Source organism: Entelurus aequoreus, linkage group LG02, assembly GCF_033978785.1.
Source record: "Entelurus aequoreus isolate RoL-2023_Sb linkage group LG02, RoL_Eaeq_v1.1, whole genome shotgun sequence".
Classification (NCBI taxonomy): Eukaryota; Metazoa; Chordata; class Actinopteri; order Syngnathiformes; family Syngnathidae; genus Entelurus; species Entelurus aequoreus.
Genome location: NC_084732.1, coordinates 33,365,670 through 33,382,813, shown reverse-complemented (window position 1 = coordinate 33,382,813; position 17,144 = coordinate 33,365,670). Strand labels below are relative to the sequence as shown.

The following is a 17,144-nucleotide window of genomic DNA, read 5'->3' as shown; positions in this document are numbered from 1 at the left end:
TCACCCAACCATTAACCACGAGTGGAAGAAAGGTTTTTGTGTTATTCATTTTCTCTAAAGAATCGCCAAGAAATCATAAATTCTCCCTGGGTATGTAAACTTATGAGCACAACTGTATATATATATTTATCAGCCATCTTGTATGTATAGTAGAGGGAGCATGCATTTGAACACAACCACAAACACCTCACACACACACAAAACAGCAGCAGCAGTGCAATGGTTCAATCTTTACTGCATTTATCAAAGAGCAGTCATCAAAAATAAGACATCATTCAATAGAAAATAGCCTATGAATCAGTCATACGATGAACACGTCAATTAACATGTCCCACAAGTCAAACAAATCCAAATGGTTATTCTCTTTTGCATACTGTACAATATTTCCAGTAAACATTTTGGCACCACATCAACATCATGTGCCTCATCCATAAAATTAAAACTTAAGACTAGAGCAGTGAACCATAAAACTTCCAAATCTGCGTTTCATTAACTTTATTTGGCAAAAAAGAAAGAAAAAAATAATTATTTACAATTTGTTAGAAATAGTGGATGCTTGACCAGCAGTTTTCCAAAATGGTAAGATTAAGAACACAATCTTAAAAAGAGAACGTAAATACAGCCTCTACGATAAGAGGTGGGTTTACTTTCTTCTCTGATTCTTTTCAAGGGAGCGTCTGAAAAGTGTTTTATTTTTGTTCTGTTGCTCCACCAGACTACGAGCTCTGGTATGTCTTTTTCCACACCTGTCCACGTTGCTTGTATTCTGCCATCTTGTAGACGGCTTTGATGCTTAACTTTAAACACACACTTTGATTGGACAGCCTTCCTCTTCTCTTCCCTCAGAGCTTCTTCCTTCTGGTGACAGGCCTGGTGAAAACAGTTTCCATTATGCGTTTACGTCGGAGGTTCATGCCCGAGGTCCGAGCGTTTGCTTCCTTGATTCTCTTCTGTGGTCGTGGGACAGTATCAGCTGGGCTGGGCATCGGTGAGATCACGTCTGCTTGGACTACGGTGGCTGGCTCTGAGGCGGCGTTGGATCTAAAGAAGAAGCATTGATAGAAAACAATGAACATATTTTTTCATGCAGGTTATAGAAAAAAAAAAAAAAACTATATAAATGCCAATAATATTGTACATATGTTATAGATACAATAGTATCCACAAGCTTGGACACTATTGAGAATTTATCTTCAAACCTTTTACTATTTTATATTACAAAACCCAAAACCAGTGAAGCTTGCACGTTGTGTAAATCTTAAATAAAAACAGAATACAATGATTTGCAAATCATTTTCAATCAATCAATCAATCAATCAGCTTTATTGTCCATTCTTACATGTACAAGACACATAAGAACTGAAATTACATTTTCGGCACAATCCCGCTAAGAGCAGACATACGTTACAGGGAGACAAGACTGGACCGCCAACGGATCAGCCTCACTTAGGCGCTCCTTAAAAAGGTGGGAAAAAGGTGACATTGGGGAAGGGGGGAAGTAAAAAAAAATATCAGTCTGAGGCTGGACCCTCAGGAATGGTCCAGACTGAGTCCGAGGAAAAAAACCTATATTCAATTGAATACACTGCCAGTGTTGGCGCTAGAAATTTTCAAAATGGGGACCCCAGGTACCCCATCAAGTCATAAAAAGTAAATTTTTGGGGTTCCACTTTTTTGTAACCGTTTTGAAAACAAATGATAAATGTATGCTTTATCCTGTTATATCTCACGTTCTATATTGTGTTTTGTCATAAATGTTACTTAATTCATTAAAAAAAAAAAACTTTTTTATGCATACGTAAATTTATTCAGTTCTAAACATTCATTCACTTCTTTCCTTCATGGATCTAAACTTTACCGCTGCAGGTAGTTTTTTCCAAAATTGTAATAAGTTATAGGTGTATTTATTTCAGTATAAAAGTGTAAAAAGTTTTTTGCTTCGGTCATGAAATTATGACAATCGTTTGCCAAGGCATACATACATTATTTAACGCTTAAATCTCTAGAGTCTACATCAACTTCAGATCTATCAGTAAATTTGAAGTTTTTTTTAATGTTTGTTTATTTTCTGCCCTTTTTGTCAAATAAAACTATGTTTCTTTATGGCAAACACACAAAAATGCAAAATCTTCCACAAAATTTTTTTTTTCGAAATGGAATATTTGATGTGAAGTAATCAGAGCTTTGGATAGGTCAATAATTCATAAAAACATCGATTTTGATTCAATATTATGTTTTGAGCAATGACAGTTTTGAAGAAAAAAAGCTTTGTTTTATTAGTCAACATTGCAACTTTTTCTAAATTACATTTCACCTGTAAGCTATTTTATACCACTTTTGTTATGTTTTTGTTTATTTTAATAGTATTTTTAGAATGTGCCGTGGGCCTTTAAAACATTAGCTACGGGCCGCAAATGGCCTATGGGCCACACTTGTGACACCCCTGCTATAGATAATAAAAACTGAAATCTAATAAGTCTATCGATAAAAAGCAGAGCCTGGCGACGCATGCGCGTTTATCATAACGCACAGTCAGCATCTCTGCTTCAGTAAACAATGATGGTGATGACGTCATCGTCAGGGATGCGAGCGACACTTGCTTACTTGTCAGCCACTTCTCCAAGAGACTCCTTTTAAGCACTCCTCGCACATTAACGCTTCAAAAAGGCATATATTTGCCCCGTTTGTTGACCTACAAAGTATGTTTTTGGAATGGAGGAGTCTGGTCCGGTGCTGGTTAGCTTTAAGCTAACAGCTAGCCTGTCTCCATCCTCGAACAATGTCGAAACAGCGGGAGATAAAAGTGAAGTTTCCATGGACTCACAAATACTAAAACAACTCATTTACTGGAGACATGGCACAGGATGAAGTTAAAAAGGTTGACTTTACACTCACCTTAGTGTTTACCATCAAGTCTTTCTTTTGACAGCCCCTCGCGGTAAAGTTGTCCGGGTGCAAACTGACGCAGTATTTGTGATTGATAAACCTTTTGGCGAATCAAAATTTAAGAAATTGTACCGGAAAGTTCATTACTTTGAAGAAGACCAATAAAAACGCAGAGAAGGCAGGGTCGGTTAAAAAAAAAAAAAATCTGCATCACAGGGACCCGCTGATTTCCAAAAATTTGCGTCCTTTATGATTTCAATGCGTAAAAGACAAAAAGTGCGTTAACGCCAACAGTGACTGCAAAGACAAGATACTTAACGTTCAAACTGGTAAACTGTTATTTTTTGCAAATATTAGCTCATTTGGAATTTGATGCCTGCAACATGTTTCTAAAAAGCTGGCACAAGTGGCAAAAAAGACTGAGAAAGTTGAGGAATGCTCATCAAACAATTATTTGGAACATCCCACAGGTGAACAGGCTAATTGAGAACAGCTGGGTGCCATGATTGGGTATAAAAGCAGCTTCCATGAAATGCTCAGTCATTCACAAACAAGGATGGGGCGAGGGTCGCCACATTGTGAACAAATTGTCGAACAGTTTAAGAACAACATTTCTCAAACAGCTATTGCAAGGAATTTAGGAATATCACCATCTATGGCCAATAATATCATCAAATGGTTCAGAGGATCTGGAGAAATCACTGCACATATGTGCCAAGGCCGAAAACCAACATTGAATGCCTGTGACCTTCGATCCCTTAGGCGGTACTGCGTCAAAAACCGACATCAGTATGTAAAGGATATCACCACATGGGCTCAGGAACACTTCAGAAAACCACTGTCAGTAACTACAGTTTGTCGCTGCATCGGTAAGTGCAAGTTAAAACTCTACTATGCAAAGCGAAAGCCATTTATCAACAACACCCAGAAACACCCGAGCCCGAACTCATCTAAGATGGACTGATGCAAAGTGGAAAAGTGTTCTGTGGTCTGACGAGTCCACATTTCAAATTGTTTTTGGAAACTGTGGACATTGTGTCCTCCGGACCAAAGAGGAAAAGAACTATCCGGACTGTTATAGGCGCAAAGTTGAATAGCCAGAATCTGTGATGGTATGGGGGTGTATTAGTGCCCAAGGCATGGGTAACTTACACATCTGTGAAGGCACCATTAATGCTGAAAGGTACATACAGGTTATGGAGCAACATATTGTTTGTTGTTTAGACATTTTATTTGTTTTTAAATGTCTAAACAACCTCGCGCCAACATATCTCTTCGACCTCCTTCAGCCTTACTGCCCCACCCGATCCCTAAGATCAGCCGATCAGCTGCTACTGACGGTCCCGGACACAAGGCTGGAGCTTAGAGGTGACAGAGCGTTCGCTGCTGCTGCTCCCAAGCTCTGGAACGACCTACCTCTGAGTGTTAGACAAGCCTCCTCTCTTCCTGTTTTTAAATCTCTCTTAAAAACATACTTTTATTCCATGGCTTTTAACACTGAGTGATACCCATCCTGCAATGGCGCCCCATAATACACCTGCTGTGAACCTGTTTTTTATATTTTATTTATTTATTTTTTATCGTGTTCTGTTTGTGTTGTGTTGTGTTTGCTCGGTTCTCGTATTATTTTTAACCTGCCCATTGTACAGCACTTTGGCTACCCCTGTGGTAAATTTTAAATGTGCTTTATAAATAAAGTTGATTTGATTTGATTTGATTTGATATGTTGCCTTCCAAACGTCTTTGTTATGGACGCCCCTGCTTATTTCAGCAAGACAATGCCAAGCCACATTCTGCACGTGTTACAACAGCGTGGCTTCGAAGTAAAAGAGTGCGGGTACTAGACTGGCCTGCCTGTAGTCCAGACCTGTCTCCCATTGAAAATGTGTGGCGCATTATGAAGCGTAAAATATGACAACGGAGATTTCTTTGTTCTCCCCCGCGGGCTACTAAACACCTCCTCTTCCTCCTTCCAAGACGTGCTTGCACCCACTGCACTGACCCACAACAACAACACAAGCAAATATTCGCTACGTAGCTTAACACGCTACTTTTAAATAAGTAGCGATTTCCGTAGCTTAGCTATGAATAGACCCATGTAGCGGTTAGCTAAGCTACATGCTACAAAAGAAGGGAGAGGGAGAAGAGAAAGAGAGAAGTGGATGAGTGCAACTCCACAAAAGGGGACGACATATACGGGAAAATCAATGATTGGTTGGTTTACATATAATTCTTGAGAGTTTGCACTGGCTCCCTGTTCATCTTAGAATTGATTTTAAAACCTTGCTGTTTGTTTTTAAAGCTTTACATGGACTGGCACCTCAGTATATCTCGGACCTCATCCAAATTTACAATCCTGCGCGCGCTCTGAGGTCCGAGAGCCAGCTCCAGCTCGTAGTGCCCAAGACCAGACTTAAAACCAGGGGAGACAGGGCCTTCTCTGTGGTCGGCCCTAAGCTCTGGAACACTCTGCCCCTCCATGTTCGAACTGCTCCCACAGTGGAGTGTTTTATGTCTCGTCTTAAGACCCACTTTTATTCTCTGGCTTTTAACACTCTGTGAGTTGTGTGGTCCTGTGTTTTTAAAATGTTGATTTCTATTTACGGTTTTAATTGGTTTTACCCTTTTAAAATCGTTTTTAATCATATTTATTTTATATTGTTTTTATATGTATTTATTTTTTGTTTTTATTCAGTCATTGGTGGAGCTAAGGATAATATTTGAATATTGTTTTTAAAATTGTTGTGCAGCACTTTGGAAACATTTTATTGTTTAAATGTGCTATATAAATAAAGTGGATTGGATTGGATTGATATAAGAACATCCGTGGTTGTTTACGATGATGAGTCACGATTGGTTAAGATTATGGCAAAACATTACAGACAGGCCAATCAGAGGCAAGATAGGGCGGGTCATCGAACCAGGAAAGGAAATCACAACGGGCATCGCAAATGACGACGAGAGAGTCGTAGAAGAGAAAAGGGAATTTTCAAGCGGGCGATTTACATATTTAAAAAAATAGTGGAAGATGGCAGAGGGATTCTCTTCGTTGGATGTTTCTTTTAGCGATGTAGACAAAGTCCAGAAAACCCACAATGCATCTACTTGGCCACAAATGTATGCGTGTGAATAAAACTTTCATTTGAGTTTTTTACCATGTAAGCACAAATCAAAACTGCTCTCGAGTTGCCAAGCCGGGGATATTAGCATGAGAAATGTTGCCAAAAATGTACGCCGTAGTGATGAAGATTATAGCCGCACAATTAAGTAAAGTCACTTACTTGGCGCTGACCACAGAACCCATTACATCGTCAACTGGGAATTAAAAAGTGCCTGCCTGCAAATGTATTTTTTATCTGAGTTTGATACATTTTGTATTTTTTGCACAGCTATGTTAATTATTTTATAGAGAAAGAATATTTTTCTATGTTTTGTATACCAGTATATTCTTTGTCTTTCTATTTGATTTGTCACATAATTTCTGTGCTACTTAAACAGTTTCTTTTCTGTGGGGTTAATACCCATTTTGACTAACTGGTTCATAAAAGTGCCACTGACTGTTTACAGTACAGTTGTCATTCAGTTAAATTTCAGTGAATTTCGCTCAAAAATGAATATCTTTATATAAATATTTTCACTGGAAAATATATCGAGATATATATCGAATATCGAGTTTAAGTAAAAATATATCTAGATATACATTTTCGTCCATATCGCCCAGCCCTAGCTTCAGTTCCCAAACGTTTACTGAGTGTTGTTAAAAGGAAAGGCGAAGTAACACAGTGGTAAAAATGCCCCTGTGCCAACCTTTTTCCAATGTGTGGCTGCCATTAAATTCTAAGTGAATTATTATTTGCAAAAAAAAAAATTGTTTCTCAGTTCGAACATTAAATATCTTGTCTTTGCAGTACATTCAATTGAATATAAGTTGAAAAAGGATTTGCAAATCATGGTATTCTGTTTTTATTTACGAATTACACAATGTGCCAACTTCACTGGTTTTGGGTTTTGTATATGTAACGTCCTCTGACATATTATATTGTATAGACAATATAATATGTCAGAGGACGTTACATATACAAGACCGTCTTGTAAGGTATTTGGAAAAGAAAACAATGATTGACTATATTTACCAATTTTTCATATTGGCTTTAAAAAAAAAAAAGAAAAGAAACTTACTTAGCCGCTCGTCTTCCAGTTCTACGTTTAGAAACTGCTTTCCCCTCTTCTACGTGGTCTTCTTCTGAAGTAAGTTCTTCCTAAAAAAATATGGACAATAAAAATCAAAATTTGTATATATTGTTTTAGTTTAACAAATGATAAACAAACACATATATACTATAAGTATAATTATAAAAAATATTTACTTCATGAGGGTTGAACATTGCGGGTATGTCAACATACTGATATATAAAAAAAGGGTAGTGTACACTGTGTCATATAAAAAAAAGACAAAAAAAAGGCTCCAAAAGTAAATATTCTAGCATGTAGTAAAAGTTTTCAGCGACATGATACAGTTTGTATGCGAATGCAAGGTCAAATCTAACACATAAAAGGTGGGTTTGTGTGTACATGAGCTTATGGAATTACAGTATATGGCATACATTTTTCTAAAACTAACCTTAGGAAAAAATTTTACTTTTCGTCCATTGTTGCGAGGGACGGCCAATGGAAGCTCTTTACTGAGGCCTGGAGACTCTGCTCTGCTGGCTGACAACAAACAGACAGATATTTCAACGTTAGGACCAGCATAGCTTACAGTGAAGGCTGTTTAGTATATGTAAATACCTCTTGTTCTCCTCCGTGAGGGAGAGAAGATGTATGAAAGCTCTCCTGGGCTGATGTCATCTGCAGGTTCTGCCACCAAGCCATCATTGTCAGACTTCACTACTGATTTAGCACCCCTGGTCCTCAACATCCTTCTGACGACTCCTCCTGGGAATTTTACCAAACGATGCTTGAAGAACCTAGCAATTTGCCAGTAAATGAGATCAGGTTGTAACAATATCAGACGATACCTTCCCGCTTCTCCTCCTCATCCTGGAGCCTCTTTATCAGAGCGTCTGCTACAGGAGTATCAGAATCCACTTCTAGAGGCGAAGTCAGTACGAAGAGGTCCTCCTCTGGGTGGTCCCACAGTTTACCCCTAGTTGTCCGCCGCAGGCTTGTGTGACTCAAGGTGCTGTTCAGCTTAGTCTCATGCAAATCACCTTTTTCACTGATGCTCGCTTCCGTCCTTGCTACAGTCTGAGGGAGTGACACGGGGACCGGTTTTACTTTAGAACATTACATATCAAAAAAGAAAAGGGGGAAAAAGGATGCTTGAAGAATGAAGTGTAGGAAGATAAAAAAGTAAACTCCAGACATAACCAAACACTTTAAAATTTGCAAGATATAATTTAAAAATGCCTGCAATTATTCTATTCTGACTAGTAGAAAGTTAATGTTATTTTTCACGTTTTGTCTGATCAGTTTTTTAACTGCTGGACTAACACCACACTGCTAATATTTTGTTCTTGTATTTTTTATCATATTTTGTTTAGTCTACAATTAATACTCGAAATTCAAGGTCATACAAAATAAATGTGTCGGAGTCACTGTTCCATTTTAAAAAGGCACAGACACAGAATCAGTGCATGAAGTCTGCCTGGTAAACTGTCAATAGTACACAAATAAAATGAAAAAATGACAGTTGTACATGTGATCAGCATCAGTATTACGCATTAAACTCTGACCAGAAAATCTTTGGTTGGAAGCAATTGCTGCTGCCGGAAAACCATTGTATTTCAATTTGCAGTGTGAAAGGGGGATTATTTATATTTTGACAGTGCTTTTGATATGGAAATTGTGTGGGTAAATAAGTTATCCCAGAACAAAATGAAGCAGACTTGAATGTGCTGTGCTTACCTGTTGATCGACATTCAAAGCGATACGACTGGATTGACGCGTGGTCCGACCAGGGCTTGAATTTCTGTTGTCCTTTGATGGTTTGAGTTTTGTCTTTCTGTTACTGCGTTTGACAATTGGGGCCGAAAACTCCTCCTTCTCTTCCAAGACCTCCAAAGTTGGGGGCAACACCTCACTGTTGTTAAGGTTTCTGCGGCTGGACCTCCTTGGAGTGATTGCCTGAGTGTTCCTGCGTTTGGCCGGGGTGGAAGTCCTGGTTGTTGGTTCTGAAACAAGGCTTTTATTAATGACCTCTTCTACCTTGATGACAACGACAGGCTCTTTTTTGATTTCACTCGTTTGTCTGATTCTTAAAGAAGCATCTCTCTGAGAAGCCTGTCGTTTGGATGGAGAACCAACAGAGGTACTGTGAGCTACAGAAGCATTATCCACATCTTCCTCCCGATTGACCTTCTCAGAAATTTCCTCCTTGATTTGAGTAAGTTCAGCTTGTGTTTTGCGTGTGCTTCTCCTTGGTGTGACGACTCGTTCTTTGGTTTGTTTGCTTTGTTTAGCTTTTCTAGGTGTACGACTGTGCGAGGCCGAGATTACTAGAGGGTGCTTGTCGGTGTCCTCTGGTTCCTCCGAGAGGGATGAGACAAAGGTGACAGTTCTACTCACTCGTGTCGTCATCTGCTTTGGGGTAAACTGAGCACTTTTCTTTTTCTGAGAAGTTGGTGTCTCTGGGACTCTACATTGTTCAGATTTGGTGGCAGAACTTGCATTTCGCTGTACATCTTTTGCCTCTTCAACATCTTCACTTCTTGTTTCATTCGTGGTGGTCTTGCTTGGACCTTCTTGCCTGTCATCCAGGTTGTTTTTTAAAGATATGTAGTCCAGTTCCTGGTGCTGTTCCTCCACAAAACTAAGAGTTTCTGCATGATTGCTGGTATTACTGTCGTCCTGCACATTCTCAGCTTCGCCTTGCATCTCCTCTAAATCTTTGGTTACCTCAGAATCTATACGATCCTTTACCTCCAAAGTTTCAGCAGGTTCCTTCTCTGGAGCATGCTCAGAGTCTGTTATGGTGGTAGGTTCAAGAACTTCTAAAAGCTTGTGAGGTTCTTCCACATTCTGTTCTACCTCGGTGTAATTGATCTGGAGGTTAGTTTGCCCATTGGTCTTATTCTCATCCACAGGCCTAATTTCCATCTGTTCATCGTCTTGTGTTCCATCATCACTACCAATAGCATCCTGGTCTTTTTCATGTAAAAGAACAATACTTGCTTCTGTTGCAGGGCCATCAGTAGTCACTGATATCAAATTTTGAGAAGACGGTTGGGATGACTGAGGATCATCCTCAATTGGCGACACATTTGCATCTTCTTCCACATCCAGCAATAGAGAGAAATGGCTTTGACTTTCGGACCTCTGGTCATCCAGCACAACGGTTTGTTGAATCTCAGGCTGTCCAAGTGAGGCGCTGTCACTCGTGTCCTGTTGTCCGTCCATGATCTCAAGAGGGACCAGAAGAGTGGCTGAAGGTTTGAGCTCCATGTAAGAGGAACCTTGTCCATCGTCCTCGAGCGCTTCCATCACCCCTGTATCAGCGCCGAGTCTCACCATCAATACCTCTCCTCCCATCTCCTCTCCAACCACCTGCAAACAAGAAATGACTTAGACTAAAACCAAACATAGAAAATATGATGATCATCTCAATTTTTGTGTACCTTCATTTCGACACCTGGCGGTATGAGTGAAAACTCTGCAGCCTCCTGCTCTGACAAGGCTGGTAAGAAGTGATCGTGCTCTTGATGTAAAAAGACAGAGCTGGGTGGAAGGCCACGCAGGCCTCCGTTACCCTGGACCTCTTCAATGATTTCTACTTCACTGCCAGAGTCCTCTTCCTCATTACATTCATCAGATTCCACCTCCTCCCCGTCATCTTCTTCTTCTTCCTCTTCTTCTTCTTCTTCTTCTTCTTCATCATCTTCTTGAGACTCAGCGCTGGAAAGTTCTTCGCTATCATCGTTGACACTCATAGCAGCTGAAGGACAAGTAAAAAAGTGTAAAGCATGTGAACGTGCAAATAAATTTAATTGAGCGATTGAAAAAGTGTGTGGGTCTTCTTCACAGTGAGAGTCGGTGCCGGTGGGCTCAGAGGACGTCACAGAAGCGGTGGATTTTTGGCTGGTGAACACAGGTGGTGCTTCGGCAGCAGCCTCATCGTCTTTTTCGACATCAGCTGGAGCCTCACTAAGAAAAGACAAGGTCAATATTTGCTTTTGCTGAATCAACAGGTGGCCCAAAGACTGCATGACTCAAAGTGGATCGGAACGGTTCCTTAAATAAAACACCAAGATGGATAGATAGATAGTACTTTATTGATTCCTTCAGGAGAGTTCCCTCAGGAAAATTAAAAATGATGATGGATTTGAAGGAGAACATGTAAGCAACAAACTAGCTGGGGTTTAAGTGACCTGCAATGCTAACTCTTTGTAGCCAAGCAATTACATAAATGTATGACAACTCTGCTTTAGTGTCAACAGAATACTGAAAAAGTATTTTTAGAGAAAATATTTTAATGTCCATCTATCCATCCATTTTCGTTCGCTTGTCCCTCTCGGGGATGGCTGGTGCCTATCCTTGCTGCATTCGAGCGGAAGACAGGATACACCCTGGACATGTCGCACTTCATCCCCAATCATCAATAAACCATTATTCATATTCATCCATAGCTAGTAGATATGTAAATACTTCAATTAACACCTTTATTCAACTAATTAGCACCGGATGACACACTTTAGCATTAGGGCTGCAATGATTAATCAATTACATTTATTAGGGGAAAAAAAGCATGCGTTTATATTTTATAGCTTCAAATAATAATTTAATGAGTGTAACTAGGGCTGGGCAATATATCGATATACTCGATATATCGCGTGTTGGTCTCTGTGCGATATAGAAAATGACTATATCGTGATACTCGAGTATGCGTTCTCACGCAGTTGCTTTTAGCTGCGGGCATTACACTACAGGCGTTTCTCACTCTTTGTTGTCTCTCCTTCTCAAAGAGACATAAAACAAGCGCACCTTCTTACATACGTCACACACTGTCGCGCGTGCAACATGATGTTGCACATGACACGCCCTCGCGGAGCAGAGAGGTAGCGACACGGGTAACATTAGCTGTGATGCTAGCGGTGCGGTGCGAGTGGTAATACGAGAGAAAGAAGGTGCGAATCTGGTAACAAATGAAGGAAGAATTAATTCCCAAGAAAAACAGCACGGGGTCCATCGTGTGGCAGTGGTTTGGCTTCAAGCGGAAATATGTTGAACATACAACCGTAATATGTCAAGTATGAGGCAAAGTGTTGCTACAAAAAGTAGCAGCACTGCTAATGTAGTATCATTTGAAAAGTCACCCGCTAGAGAATGAAGAGTTCTTGAAACTTCTCATGTCAACATCTCCGCCGGTGCCACACCAACAAAATGCCCAAGCAACCATTTCCAGATCAACACCATATGAAAAAAATTGTCAACAGAAGGAGATAACATCCGCAGGAACCTACCACATATTTGATTTCCTATTATGCAGCTAATTTTTATTTATTTGACAGTTATTGAAATATTTTGTGTGACATCATGCACAAAAGTGCACTTTATTAGTTTTAAACTATTGTAGTGGCGTTCTGTACAAAAAGTACACTTTAATTTAGTGTTGTTTTGATATGTCATCTTAGTGACATCATGCATAAAAGTGCACTAATAGCTTGTTTTAAAATGTCTCTGACAATCTTGCACTTTCTGTTTTGGAAATGACATGAATGTTTGTGCCACTGCTTAACTGTTTAATAAATACAGTTTTGCTAAATTGACTTAGTTGTGATTTCCCTCTCTGCATGAAAGTTTAAAACTAGCATATATTAATGCAGTATGAACAAGAATGTTTTAATGTAGACACATAGAATCATCACACTGGTGTGATTATATGCATCAAGTGTTCATTCAAGGCTAAGGCAAAATATGGAGATATATATCGTGTATTGTGACATGGCCTAAAAATATCGAGATATTAATAAAAGGCCATATCGTCCAGCCCTAAGTGTAACTAATAAAAATGTATAGAATCTTGACCGCATGGAATGCCCAAAACTTTATATATGCGGGCAGTTTCTGTAATAGTGCGCACATGAGAGTGGTAGTGTGTGGGTGCCAACAGCCGAGAGGTAAACTTTTTTTTTCATTAAATCACAGATTGAAAGTGCAATTTCAATGTTGATGACATGCATTCATTTCGGCAATAAAGAATGAAAGTTATGGCAAGCAAAAAATAGAATATTTCAACTATTTTCACAGAAGTACGCATTGAAGCTTCAAATTAGTTTTATCTGATTACTCTATTAATAAAACAAACAAATACATCACTCTATTACTAAAATAATCAATAGCTGCAGGTCTAATTAGAATTAACAGGTGTGGATGTAGGCAACCTTTAGATGTATTTTTTTTATTAACTACACAAGATGGCAGTAACTGAATTTGAGTATCATGATAAGTCAGCATCTGTAAGCTTTATCTACCTCCAAATGCACTTTAAAATGTTAGTTGTATTTTTTCCTGAGAAATTCATGTGTTTTACGTTTGCCATACTTTTTTTTTTTAACACAATGAGATCTGTGCAGACTTTGAATAAAAAATATCTTGTGCAAAACATACTTTCCTCCTGTCGTCTAAAACTAATGTTATGGGTAACTTTCTCCTGAGTAAATACACAAACAAGCAAAACATACTTGCTGGGGGTTGTCTGTGGAAACTCATGGATACCGGAGCGGGCCAGAGGAGGAGACAGGTCGCCGACAAACAAATGTCGCTGTACAAAGTCGGTCAGATCTATTGGCCAACAACAACAAAACTATCAAGAAGGAACTGAGTAGTGGGGAACTTGCATTGATGAGCACATACCTTCTTCACCGTGGGAGTCTGCGCCAGTCGGCTCTGATGAGGTGACAGAGACCGTAGATTTTTGGCTAATGAGCTCAGGTGGAACTTCAGAAACAGCCTTATCGTCCTCTTCGACATCAACTGGCACCTCACTAGGACAAAGTGGTGGTTAATAAGTATTTTCTGGAATGAAAACCAACTACCACCAATAAACTGCTGAATAAAAAGCTACACAGACATCAGCATTCCTGGCTCAATGTGGAACTGAATGATAGAGTGAAGTAAAAACATACGTGCTGGGGGTTGTTAATAAACGGTCATGGACTCCAGAGTGGGTCAGTGGAGGAGACAGGTCGCTGCCAAACAAATGTCGCTGCACAAACTCGGTCAAATCTGACAGACAGAAAAATGTAGCAAAAACATAAAAATACGAACTGTAAATGTGAGATTTATTTTTTCTTCTTCCATAGGACACACCTGTAGATTGCTCCATATTTTCTGCTAGTTCAATTTTAGCATCAGTGTCTTCAGGTGCTTTCAAATGCTCAGGGATCATTGTCGTTGATTCATTTTCTCTACATACATTCATGTGCTCAATGAAGTTTGCGGCTTCAGTGTCTTGACATGCATTCAAATGGTGAGTGGATGCTTCGGATTCAGCAAATCTACATTCATTTATGTGCGCAATGAAGGCTGTGGATTCCATGACCTCTGACTGGGGTGGGTCCTCCTCATTGATTAGTGGCAGCGATTGTTCCTCGAGGATCAACAGACGATCACCTAATGGCAGAAACAAGCAAAATGAATGCATCTTGTGTGGTTGAGGTAACAAACCAGCAAACAGATACTTACCGTGACTGGAAGCTTCCACTAAGTCAATAACTACAGCATTTTCTTGCTTGCTATTTGACTCATTGACTGGTTCTTCGTTTTTATCCTCTTGTTCCACTGCGATCGCCATCACTTCTTCAAATATCTCATCTTCCTGGTCCTCACTTTCAGCATCATTTGGCACCAGTAGAGGGGCTGGCTCAGATGTTGGTAATGAGTTTTGCTCTGGCTCTGCTTCATCAGTTGGGAACTTGATGTTCACTGTCACTACATCATCTCCCTTGTCTGCACAGATATGCTCTTCTTCCTCTTGTTGATCCCTTGAGAGAGGAGCATCATAGTACTCCAGAGTGGTGTCTGTCGACCGGAAGGATGTCTGTCTGGAGTCAAAACTCAAACTAAGTCGAGTTTGTGTCGGGTCTGATGGTTTTGTTGTTTCTGCTAAGAATGACTGCCTGGCAGAGCATCTCAACTGGGGTGAGGGAATGCCACCTTCGGGAGTGATGAACTTCACATGGGGCTGCTCCGCTTCCTTATCTTCGGAAAGTTGTGAGGACCAGGTGTTACGTGTTTGAGACAGCCTGGTTTGACTAGTTAGTAAGCTAATTTCACTGTCTGCTGCCATCTAGGAGGACAAAAGTTGCATGTGATTACAGTAAAGCAAGTTTCCACCAATCTTTTGCATTCAGCACACTCAACTACAGCATGTAAATAATTTAGTTTCCATTGTCAAAAGTAGTGACTAGTGAGGAATATAAATAACATTCTAATTGTATTACTGCAGTGATAAGGTACCTCGAGGGTGCACAGTATACAGTTAATAGTTTACTTATAGCGTCTAGTTCAGGGGTCACCAACCTTTTTGAAACCAAGGGCTACTTCTTGGGTACTGATTAATGCGAAGGGCTACCAGTTAGATACACACTTAAATAAATTGCCAGAAGTAGCCAATTTGCTCAATTTACCTTTAACTCTGTTATTATTAATAATTAATGATATTTATCTTTGTGGAAACACTGATCATCTTAATGATTTCTCACAATAAATATATATAGAAACAGATAAATATCAATATGCAACACTTTATTTTTATATTTTCTCTAAGTGCACATTTTTCAAATTGAACATTTTCAAATGATCACTTCTAAGACAGTCTTGTGAAATCACAATATCCCATTTTAACTAGCCAGCCACTAACATTTTTTAACAAATCATGAATTACTTTGCACCATGTTTGTACAAATAATAACTCATGTAAAATACAAAAGTAAACTCTCAAATTTTTAAATCATGTCACACTTTGAACTGGACACCAAATCTGTTATCTGTTTCTTTGTCAGTTAGTGGGAAGCCTGGCATTGCATGCAACTAGTGTGTTGTACTCTGGTGTGTAACTTGACACTGCAACTCTGAGTGAGTCTTGCAGATGTGCATCAGTGAGGCGTGTTCTGTGTTTGTTCTTGATGAAGTTCATGTCAGAAAAGGCTGATTCACAAAGATAAGATTTTTCCTCATTGTTTGCGGAACCTTCTTAATCTTTTGGACATATTTTCACAGCAATCTGGCCTTAAGCTTAATTATGATAAATGTAAAATGTTAAGGATCGGAAATCTAAAGGGAACGTCCTTTCGAATGGAATGCAAAGTGCCTGTTTTGTGGACAGATGGACCAGTTAACATACTTGGTGTTGTTGTCCCAGAAAATCTGGAAGATCTAGGCTCAGTAAATTATGATAATCGACTAAGAAAGCTGGACAAAATTATGCAATTATGGAAAGGGAAATCCCTAACCTTGTATGGTAAAATGTCTATTGCCAACTCGTTAATTATTCCTCAATTTATTTATTTGTTTTTGTCATTACCAGCTCCATCACAAAACTTTTTTAAGATTTATGAGCGGAGGGTCTTCGATTTTGTCTGGAACGGCAAACCAGAAAAGATTAAAAGAAAGGTTTTGTACAAAGAGTATGAATATGTGGGCCTGAAACTTCTCAACCTTGAAGCTATGTGTCTGTCTTTAAAAGCATCAATTGTTCCAAAGATGTATTTAAACATTGAGTGGTACACAAATGTCCTGTTGGACAAAAAACATGTACTATATGAAAATAAATGGTATCCTTTTTTACAAGTGATCCCCTCCCAGAGAGTCTGCTGGGAAACATGGCGGGGTTCATAAAGGAAACAATCCACTCATAGTGGTGTTTTCAATTTTATGTGCCAGAAAAAAGAGACGATATTTTGCAGCAGTTAATATGGATGAACTCTAATATTGTAATAGATGGAAAGCCTTTCTTTTGGAAAAACATGTTTGAAAGAGGAATCATTTTTGTCAATGATATTATCAATCAATCAATCAATGTTTATTTATATAGCCCTAAATCACAAGTGTCTCAAAGGGCTGAATGGTAAAATTATGAAGTATGATGAATTTAGAGCTATGTATGGTGATGCTTGCTCAAGCTTTTCATTTTATCAACTAACTGGAGTAATTGGGAAAAGATGGAAACAAATAATTAATTATGGAACTACTAAATTATTAGTTTGTAAACCTCTAATAAGAAATTCTAGTTGGCAAAAAGGAACTAAAATAAATAGAAA

General features: G+C 39.1%; 1 protein-coding gene across 4 annotated transcripts in view; it reads right to left on the bottom strand.

Annotated features, from left to right (window-relative positions):
• Positions 1–210: 210 nt before the first annotated feature.
• ahctf1 (AT hook containing transcription factor 1) overlaps positions 211–17,144 on the bottom strand; it is a 38,045-nt gene continuing 21,111 nt past the window's right edge. For 2 of the 4 annotated variants that reach the window (XM_062025524.1, XM_062025534.1), the window contains exons 30-41: positions 14,569–15,172; positions 14,194–14,496; positions 14,010–14,109; positions 13,738–13,868; positions 13,566–13,665; positions 10,503–11,028; positions 8,794–10,431; positions 7,905–8,133; positions 7,675–7,821; positions 7,508–7,596; positions 7,066–7,145; positions 211–1,041 (exon numbers count right to left, since the gene is read on the bottom strand). In XM_062025524.1, the coding sequence (XP_061881508.1) occupies positions 843–1,041; positions 7,066–7,145; positions 7,508–7,596; positions 7,675–7,821; positions 7,905–8,133; positions 8,794–10,431; positions 10,503–11,028; positions 13,566–13,665; positions 13,738–13,868; positions 14,010–14,109; positions 14,194–14,496; positions 14,569–15,172 (4,146 nt within the window). In that variant the 3' untranslated portion in view covers positions 211–842. The remainder of the gene's footprint in view (positions 1,042–7,065; positions 7,146–7,507; positions 7,597–7,674; positions 7,822–7,904; positions 8,134–8,793; positions 10,432–10,502; positions 11,029–13,565; positions 13,666–13,737; positions 13,869–14,009; positions 14,110–14,193; positions 14,497–14,568; positions 15,173–17,144) is intronic. The other 2 variants (XM_062025553.1, XM_062025543.1) reach the window with 2 other exon arrangements.